We start from the raw sequence: 10,296 nt of genomic DNA on the forward strand, positions 1-10,296 counted from the left end.
ACTGTGTTGTACAGCAGAAAGTAACACAACATTGTAAACCAACTATACTCCAGTAAAAAAAAAAAAGCTTAATTCCTTTCCATTTACTCCATATTCTGCAGACTAAAAAAGAGAAGGAATGGTAGGTCATGACTTTACTACTAGAAGAGAAGGACTGATTCATCTCTAAAATTTATATTTCAGAATATCGTAGAGGTGGTTTTTCTTGTGTTTTACATATTTTTTTCCAATTTAAATGAAATATGTGACAATTGGAAAAGACTTAGAAAACACCAAAAACATTAGAGAATTTAAGTGATCTTTAATTCCATTATCCAGAAGATAATCTTTGTTCTTTGGGGTGTTTCCTCTATTTTAAATTTTAGCATATTTTTATATAATTCAAGTCCAAAAATATCCCTTTATATATAAAATTAGGAAATCTCAGTTCCTTCATTAAAATAAGGGGACATTATTATTATCTTATTGGAGTTGTTTGAAAATGAGGTGAGATAACAGATATGAAGTTTCAGCTTAAAATCTACCACATAGTAAGCATTCAATGAGTGAAAGCTGTCTATTTTTGTTTATATATTTTTTTCACTAACATTATATCCCAAGAGGAAGCCACAGACTAATTTTGTTCTTTTCTGAGCTGGAAATAAGATGGTCTTTACCATTAGCATGCCATTCCCATTTGTTCCAAAAATTTAAAGTGTAGACACTTCTTCCTGGTTGCTCCAGCAGTGTTGTCTCCCTCTTACTATCAGAGGAAGGCTGAGCATTTCTGTTATACAATGAAATGTGAGCCAAGAGAGAAAAATCTGTTTTAAAAAAATGATAACACAGTATGAATGATAATACTGTACGAGTATAAATTCCCCCAAATAGTTACTTTCAGTCTCCTCTCTCCTCCAAACCCTTCTGACACATACCATTTTCTCTCAGGGAACATGAATGGTTTAAACAGGACCTTCCAAAATATCTCTTTCCTGAGGATCCATCATATAGCTCAACCATGATTGATGATGAAGCCTTAAAAGAAGTATGTGAAAAATTTGAATGCTCAGAGGAGGAGGTTCTCAGCTGCCTTTATAACAGAAATCACCAGGACCCTTTGGCAGTTGCCTACCACCTCATAATAGATAACAGGAGGATAATGAACGAGGCCAAAGATTTTTACTTGGCAACAAGCCCACCAGATTCATTTCTCGATGATCACCACTTGACCCGGCCCCATCCTGAAAGAGTACCATTCTTGGTTGCTGAAACTCCCAGGGCGCGCCATACCCTCGATGAATTAAATCCACAGAAATCCAAACACCAAGGTGTAAGGAAAGCAAAATGGCATTTGGGAATTAGAAGTCAAAGTCGGCCAAATGATATCATGGCAGAAGTTTGTAGAGCAATTAAACAACTGGATTATGAATGGAAGGTAAGAAAGAAAGAGCATTCTGAATATTAGCACATTTGACAAACCTGTAGTCTATCATGTTTTATAGAAGAATTCCTTTTCACTTTGTTTTTGTCCATACCATGCACTAGGTTGTAAACCCATATTATTTGCGTGTTCGGAGGAAGAATCCTGTGACAAGTACATACTCCAAAATGAGTCTGCAGTTATACCAAGTGGATAGTAGAACATATTTATTGGATTTCCGAAGTATTGATGGTATGTACATCACACAGAACAATGTAGACGACATGTCAGACCTTGTTACTTAGTTTGGGATTTTAGTAAATCTTTTGAGTCTTTTGAAGCTTCTTGAATTGTACCTCGTAATTCAACAGCAAAAGAACATAAAAGCACCTTTTAGATTTGAATATTTGAGAATCTAGGAAATAGTTTATTGTCCTTTTAAGACTATCTTCTAAAATCCTTAAAGTGTTATACAGCTTTATCCTAAACTGATAGTTTGTTACGTTTTTGTTTCTTGTAGTTCATTTTGGTAAGATGAAATGGTTTATTTAGAATAAATGTTGACTTTGCTGTTAAAGTCAATAGCATTAAACTTAAAAAATATCTGATATTTAATAAAATTAAGTAGAGTACAGTGCTTCCCTGGTGGCTCAGAGGTAAAGAATCCACCTGCCAATGCAGGGTTATTTCCCTGGGTCAGGAAGATCCCCTGGAGAAGGAAATGGCGACCCACTCCAGCATTCTTGCCTGGGAAATCCCATGGACAGAGAAGCCTGCCGGGGTACAGTCAGTGGGGTCGCAAAGAGTTGGATGTGACTAAGCATGCATGCACACAGCTGTGTATATATAAATGTTCTCTCACAAACAGAATCTTTAAGTAGATGCGTTAATGGCTATTCTTCATTGGCCAAGTCAATTAAGATATGTTGCTACTTTTGTTCACTTATGAGATTTACCCATGGCTTTGTCTTCTTTATAAACTCAAAGATAGTACCTACACAGTATCAAAAGACACAGCTTTAAGCTATGATATGTTGGCCAAACCTGTTTTGTTTATGTCCAGATGGTATTAACAATGCAGTTTGAGATACAGAATGGGTTTAACTTTTTTTCCATTGTATTTGGATTAAATTTGTAACCTTAGGTTTATTAGTACCTGGGTTTACCAACTGAATGACCATTTACTGTTTTTATGTTGTGTTCTTAATTTTAGTTTTTCCTTGTTTTTGTTCATTGGAATTGCTGCTCTTTTATAAGATCTTAAATATGAAGACAAAGTAAGAGCACTGAGATGAGCGTTAGTAGACTTAGTTTCAAGATTTACCTCTCTGTTCACTTGTTACCTTAAGTCACTTGTTAAGCAAGTCACTTAACTGCTAGGGGTTTATGTTTTCTTATCAATAAAGCAAGGAGTTAGATGAGATGATTTCCAAGATTCAAATTTTCAGTGCATTTATTTTATTATAATATAGAAAGGTTGACTTCTGTTGCTAGTGAATGATGTTTATTAAGCCTCATTATTAGTTCTTTGAGCTCTTAATCCTGGATTGCAAGACTGATGAGTAGCCAAATATGTATGCAATCTTAATAAGTCATCAGAGGACTGACTACATTACTGTGTGTAAAAGAGGCAAGTGGCATAATTCATTGCCTCTGTTATAGGGAGTATTCAAAATAAACATGCTCTTGATAGCTGGTCTCACTTAAAGAAGCAAATTAAATACTGTTAAAATTTTGGGAAGGGTGTCATGGATTAGAATAAATTGAATTTTTTTTTTTACCCAGATGAAATTACTGAAGCCAAATCAGGGACTGCTACGCCACAGAGATCGGGCTCAGTTAGCAACTATCGAGCTTGCCAAAGGAATGATTCAGATGCTGAGGCTCAAGGAAAATCCTCAGAAGCTTCTCTTACCTCATCTGTAACCTCACTTGACTCTTCTCCTGTTGAATTAACTCCAAGACCTGGAAGTCACACAATAGAATTTTTTGAGATGTGCGCGAATCTAATTAAAATTCTTGCACAGTAAACCTAAAACTTTGCTTATTTCTTTGATAGCAATAAGCATGCATAATAAATCATAGCCAAATGCTTCCATGTATAATCAAGTTATATGTAATTATAACTGAGGGTTGGCCTTTTGGAATGCAGTTTGCACAGAGGTTGAAACATGATTAGTAGTTAAAAGCATAATGTGCAAAAATGAATTAAGACAATTTTGTTCATTGTTCAATAGGCATATAGAATAATATACTATGCGCAATGAATTATAGGTCTCTCAGGCTCACTTGATTTTTTGGCTATTTTATATTTAGTGTATACAGGGCTTTGTAGAATATTAATTTACCATAAAGGCCTTCATATGTTAATTACATGTTGATGTGTTATATATTTGCTTCAAAGATTTATTCAATAAATATTTGCCTAGAGACTTCCCTGGCAGTCCAGTGGTTAAGACTCTGTGCTTCCAATGTAGGGGGGGTGCAGGTTCGATCCCTGGTGGGGGAACTCAGATCCCTCATGCCGCGTGGTACGGCCAAAAAAGGAATAAAGAAATAAATATTTGACTAGAATCCCCAGAGACTTTTAGAGGTGATTTTGTTTTCTGGGCTCCTTAATTTAGCAAGTATTTTCAACATTAGGGACAGTCTGGATGATTCTTCCGTATCCTCTCCTTAATATTCTATAGTATATGGTAAGTCACATTAAAGATACCTGACACAAGTTAAATTTTTTTCTTTTAGTTTGGTAAGTGCAAAAACATACAGAACTTATATATTCAGATACTCCAGGCACTAATTTTAGTTCTACAATTTGCCCCACTATATTTCTGTATATAAATTGCTCTTTTTGTCACAAGAGCTGCGTTGCATATACTGTAAATAAATCATTGGTTGGTTTGACATTTGCCAATATCACAGAGTCCTCTCTCCTAATCATGTCAGTCAGTATTAACTGTATGCAGGAATGTCTGGTCATTCAATCATGTACCTTTTAAATTGATTCAGTGCATAGGACATGTCTTACAAACTGTTAACTGCTTAAACAGGACTTTTTCTCCTAAATTTCATTATGGCCATGTTTTAGAAGAAAAACTGAAAGGCTGTAAGGTGATCACATGTGTTATCTACCACTTAGATTCAATACTTGTTAACATTTTGCCATATTTATCTATATATCTGTATGTAAATACAGTTATATATATCTATGTGTATATGTTTGTGTGTATATATGCTTTTTTCCCCTGAACAATTTGGACATTGCAGATAGACTCATCACTCTTCAAAACTTAAAGCATCTCCTAAAAAATAATGACATTCTCCTAAAAAGCCATAATACCATTCTCTAATGCCATCTAATGATGCATATTTAGATTTCCCTCATTGTCATACAAATTTATTTCAAACCAGGCTCCAACTAAAGTTTACACATTGCATTTGGTTATCTCTTAGCTATTACCTTATTGTTTTGATAAAATATGGAACAAATCAGTTCTTCTAAACTAGTCACATTTGCTTTGGATATTCATTACTTAAAATAGCATTATGGGAACTGCCCAAAGTTGCTTAATCCTCCTAAGAACTCAGATTTATAATTTCTTTTTCTTGCTCTTAGTGTAATGCATTACATACTAGGTGTAAGAAAAAATTTAGCCACTTCAGATAAAATTTGTGTATGTGTATGCTAATAATAAAATACTGTGTCATTCATAATTGCCTTATATTTTAACTTCAAGAAAATCTTTTTGGCATTCTCTTCCCATTGCAACAGAACTCTTCCCCCCACCCCCGCTTTTTAAGACTCTTGGTATTGTAGTATTGTTTTTGGCACCTATGTAACGGGGTGATAATGCTCTCCAGTGTCATGATAGCTTGTATAGTTGTAGATGTAACTCCAGCATCCCTAGCAACATGCACTGAATTCAAGAGAAAACCTTGCTTCCTCTGTCCAGGGCTTATTCTATTCAACTTAGCATTGGAAAGCTGTATAAAATTATAGGAGTTCCATTTAAATATAAGTTCAAGCTGTACTTATAACTTGTATGTGGCCCTCTGTTTTGGAGATACTGACTTCATGTAGGCTCTCTAAGTGCAGCATTATGTTCCTAGTGTTAAGAACAGAAGACTGTATTTTTAAAGCTACAGATTTGTATATAGAGCTAAGACGTTGTTGTAATGTCTCTGACCTGTTGTGGGGAGTGGGGAACAAAAAGAGGAACCAATTAAATAGGACCTTCTAAAAATTGTTAATTTTGTAAACGGCTTCTTTTTAAGTTATTGTGATTCCTTTAAGTTACTGAGTTTTATTTTGGATACTTAAATATTGCACTTGTACAAATAATATGATAAATACACAGACTATTGCAAGTAGGTTCATTTTAAGAGGGGATATCTGAAATGACAACTTTTGGTTGAGAATGTCAAGGTTTCATCACAGTTTCCACAGATTTACTGTTGTTTGCAAATTCTTACTAATTGAAGATGTAAGGGAGTCAATGCAAATGATTTTTAATCTTTTTTTATTATCTTTTCAGCAATTTATATTTTTTGTGATTTTATGCAACAATATTTTTACTTTGTCTTGACAACTGAAAGATGTATAAGGCTTTTGCCAGAAATGTACTGTACACAGTTTTAAATAACAGATTTTACTGATATGTAAAATTTTTGCCATTAAAATAAATGATTTCTCACTGAGAGGAACTTTTCTATCAGGTTGGGGGACTGGGGAGCTTAATATATCTAATTTAAGGTAATTTCACTGAAATAAACGCCATTGCTTTTACTTTGATTATATTTTTTCTTTGGACGGCTTTGTAGGTTTTCAGAGTTTTAAATCATTTTATACAGAAAATCCTGACCTCTCACCCTGCCGCCGCCCCCCACCCCTTTTGGTTTTTCAGTGATACATACCATTCACACTGAATGATTGGTGGACTATGGGTGGATGTAGAACTCCATGCACCTTTGGAATGAAAGAAAAAAAATGTGCTTTAAATCTTTTCCCTTTAACTCCTTCCAAGTCCCCCATCCATAACAGAAATCTTATTTTTATTGTGAGTTTTCTTCACTAGATGAATCAAAGCCTACATACAACATAAATTGGTAGTATGGTAGAAATCAATCTTTGTGGTACAAGATTTTTGAGTCTTGTTCACGTTTGTCTTGACCAGGGTATACTTAAGGATACAATTTCAAATACTTTAACTTGGAAAATGGATAATAAAAAATATGATTTTTCATTGGTTTACAATGTAGTTAACTTTAACTTCTGAGAAAACTATGTGGAAAAAAAATGTTACTTGTTACGGCCAACCATCTGTATACCTTTTAAACAGTGTGCCTAAATATAAAGTATAGTGCTTGAGCAGATTTTGGCACTTGAATGTTATGATTTTTGTTTCATTTAAATTAGTGAGCTTTTGTTTCATCTAAAAATTAAACACCTGAACAAAATATTAAGTTATATATGATAACAGAAGAGCAGTTACCTTTGGCTGCCAACATTGGATTTGGTTAGAATTCCACTACTGTTAGAATTCAATCAGTAAAAAATCATATCCCATATGGCATTGTTGGCTTGTTAGATTGTCGCTATTCCAAATCTTTAAAATAACTTGATAATTGAAACAGTACTTGATAACAGAAAACAGTACTAAAGAGTGTTATGAACAACACATGGGTTGTTCTTTTAGGGGACTTATAAATTACTCTAGATGTTTATCCTGACTGAACAAAATTGTACAAGAAATTCTCTTGCCTGAAAAATCAATATTTATTGAACTGTTCTATTGTAAAAAGATTGTTCTATTTATTGTGAATGACAATAAATGTTAACTGACAAATTTAGAGGATTTCTAACAACTTGGAAGATGATCATGTTGTCTATATAGGCAGCATGGGAAATTATTAAATATATCAATAGGTACATTATCATAAAGCAAAGTAAGTAGGGAAGTGGTGGGGGTAGCCTTGACCAGGGTAGAGTGGATCAAGATAGTTATTTGAGAGGTTTGGTACAGACTCCTGGAAAGGTGTACCGCTTCAAGCACCATTGACTTATTCACTCTGCAAACTATATCTTCTTGTATAGCTACTATGAACCAAGCTCTATGAATGTGACCGTAAAGCATAAATCCTGCTCTGAGTCCCTAGATACATACATTTTAAAGATTTTAATAGAGGTCTAACATATGCAGAAAAGTGCTCAAATCAAGTATCTCAAATCAAGTGATATACTATCACTTTTGCTATATCCTTGAGACAACAGAGAACAATCCTGGTATGATGTGGGAAGTAACTACACAAGAGTGTGAATGCAAGGGGACGGCTCAGGTGGCTATCTTGGAGGTTGGCTACCACAACTGCGTACTGATTATTTTGAAAAACTGGTTCACTTCCATAGTTCTTATAAATGTTGGAAACATCTAATCCAACAAAAAAGAAAATCACGTTTGATACCACCACTGATCTCATCAGAAAAGTCTGGGGACTTCCCTGACAGTCTGGTGGAAAAACTGCTTCCACTGCAGGGATGGTGGGTGCATTCCTTGGTTGGGAACTAAGATCCCACATGCCCTGCAGTGTGGCCAAAAAAAAAAAAAAGTCTGGAAGTACCAGGAAGCTGGCAAGATAATTATGGTAAATACAAGTATTCCAAAATGGTTTGTTGTTGTTTAGTCGCTAAGTTGTGTCCGACTGTGATTCCATGGATATGATAAAATTTTGCAATAACGAGCTCATAGTCTGAGCCACAGTCCGCTCCAGGTCTTTTTGCCGACTGTATAGAGCTTCTCCATTGTCCACCGCAAAGAATATAATCAATCTGATTTCGGTATTGACCATTTGGTGTTGTCCACACAGAGTTATCTCTTGTGCTGCTGGAAAAGGGTGTGTGCTATGACCAGTATGCTCTCTTGAAAAAACGGTTAGCCTTTGCCCTGCTTCATTTTGTACTCTAAGGCCAAACTTGGCTGTTACTCCAGCTATCTCTTGCTTAAATTCTTCAATTTTATTTTTGGCAACACTGTCAATTGTTTTCCTTGATGTAGCAGGCGACTTTCCTTCATTTTCAAAATGTTTGTCAGACCCAAGCCTGAATAATCAGCAGGTGTGTCAGTTCTTCTAAGTAAAAGTTGTCTTCCAATAATGTAATCTCACAAGTGCTTTTATCTTGAGACATCATACTTCAATATAGAGTAAAAGCACTTTGTACCTCCCATTTTTGTCACACAGAATATTAAAAAGAAATGTCTATACTCAGGGTTAATAAATTGATTTTTACTGCTTCTTTAAGGCACTCAGTGACTGGAATCTTCTTTTTCTTACAATGAATGTGTACTAAGGAGAGAATACAATGACTACTAGTAAAGCTTGGTATCACCACCTTGATTTGTACTGAGGTCCCAGTGGTTTCAGCCACCATTGCTTTTCCATTCTTACTGCAAATGTCAACATTATGAAAAAGGTAAATGATGTCATGATTGTATGAAAATATAGTTTTGTTTTTAAATTTACTTATTTGGCTGCATTGGGTCTCTGTTGCAGCAGGGAAGATCTTCATTTCCTCATGCGGTATCTGTCATTGTCACGCTCGCACTCCAGAGTAGGCAGCCTTCAGTGATTGCAGTGCACAGACTCTGCGGTGTGCGGGTTTAGTTGCTCTGTGCCATGACAGATTTTTAGCTTCCCAATCAGGTATGGAACCTGTGTCCCCTGCATTTCAAGGCGTATTCTAACCCATAGAGAAGTCCCCCAAATATTTCTGACTCTGAAAGGATCTTGAGGATCCTCAGGGGTCTGAGGCTCATCTTTGGAGAATCATTGTTTCCCATCAGTGGTTCTCAATGAGGCAGAGGGAAGAGGGGGACCCATCTTTCTTCCAGGGACTTTGGGCAACTTCTGGAGACATTTTTGGTTGTCACCACTGGTGGGGTGGTAGTGGATGCTAATGGCATCTGCTGCTGCTGCTGCTAAGTCTCTTCAACCGTGTCCGACTCTGTGCGACCCCAGAGACGGCAGCTCACCAGGCTCCGCCGTCCCTGGGATTCTCCAGGCAAGAACACTGGAGTGGGCTGCCATTTCCTTCAATGCATGAAAGTGAAAAGTGAAAGTGAAGTCGCTCAGTCGTGTCTGACTCTTAGCGACCCCATGGACTGCAGCCTACCAGGCTCCTCCGTCCATGAGATTTTCCAGGCAAGAGTACTGGAGTGGGGTGCCATTGCCTTCTCCGAATGGCATCTAGTGCCCAGGGATACTGCTGAACACCCTACTGCGCCCAGGAGAGTCACCCCCCACCCCCACGCTCCCGCCGTCTCAAAGAATGATCCAGTTGGAAACGTTACACCCTTGAGGTTGAGAAAACTTGGTTTACAAAACTGAAACCACAACACGGAGAACAATCTCAATTTTTCAGTTTCCTACACACTTCCCTGTGTTACACGTTCCCACGTTATTTTTCAAAACAGCTACTTTCGGGTCATCGTTCTTTCTTCTTTAGAGACGCTGCATCCAACTTTTTGGCCCCCCTCGGCCGCCCTCCCCCGCCGACCCCTCCCCCCCAGTTGAGCTACGGCCCTCATATACTTTTATAGTTGGGTTTGCCTCTGTCCTCAGCACTTGGCTGATCTCAACTAGGTTGTAAATTCCTTCAGGGAGGGCCGCATATCAATGCTCTCGATTTCCCCCAAAGTCGTTTTCCGCCCTCTACCTGCTGACTGGATTGGCCTCGTGATACCACCAGCGAAGTCCTCTCCGCGCGCACTCAGCCTGCGCAGACGCAGTTTCCCTCGCTCCCGAGCTGTGGGCACCATCGCTCCGATGCTCTCGTCTGCCGCTAGAGGGCGCGCCCGGTCCGAGCGGCCCGGACTACCAGCCTCCGAGAGTAATAATGGGGT

General features: G+C 37.3%; 1 protein-coding gene and 1 long non-coding RNA gene across 4 annotated transcripts in view; one reads left to right on the forward strand and one right to left on the reverse strand.

Moving 5' to 3' along the window:
* Positions 1-6,357, forward strand: part of PRKAA1 (protein kinase AMP-activated catalytic subunit alpha 1) — a 28,431-nt gene extending 22,074 nt beyond the window's left edge. For all 3 annotated transcript variants that reach the window (XM_052658964.1, XM_052658966.1, XM_052658965.1), the window contains 3 exons: positions 928-1,414; positions 1,525-1,651; positions 3,185-6,357. In XM_052658964.1, the coding sequence (XP_052514924.1) occupies positions 928-1,414; positions 1,525-1,651; positions 3,185-3,429 (859 nt within the window). In that variant the 3' untranslated portion in view covers positions 3,430-6,357. The remainder of the gene's footprint in view (positions 1-927; positions 1,415-1,524; positions 1,652-3,184) is intronic.
* On the reverse strand, positions 3,315-10,183 carry LOC128065927 (uncharacterized). The gene is made up of 3 exons (XR_008201177.1): positions 10,110-10,183; positions 6,314-6,365; positions 3,315-3,364 (listed from the first exon to the last, which is right to left on the reverse strand). It is a non-coding gene; the product is annotated as an uncharacterized LOC128065927 (long non-coding RNA).
* Positions 10,184-10,296: the final 113 nt, after the last annotated feature.

The sequence above is a fragment of the Budorcas taxicolor genome, chromosome 20, assembly GCF_023091745.1.
Source record: "Budorcas taxicolor isolate Tak-1 chromosome 20, Takin1.1, whole genome shotgun sequence".
Classification (NCBI taxonomy): Eukaryota; Metazoa; Chordata; class Mammalia; order Artiodactyla; family Bovidae; genus Budorcas; species Budorcas taxicolor.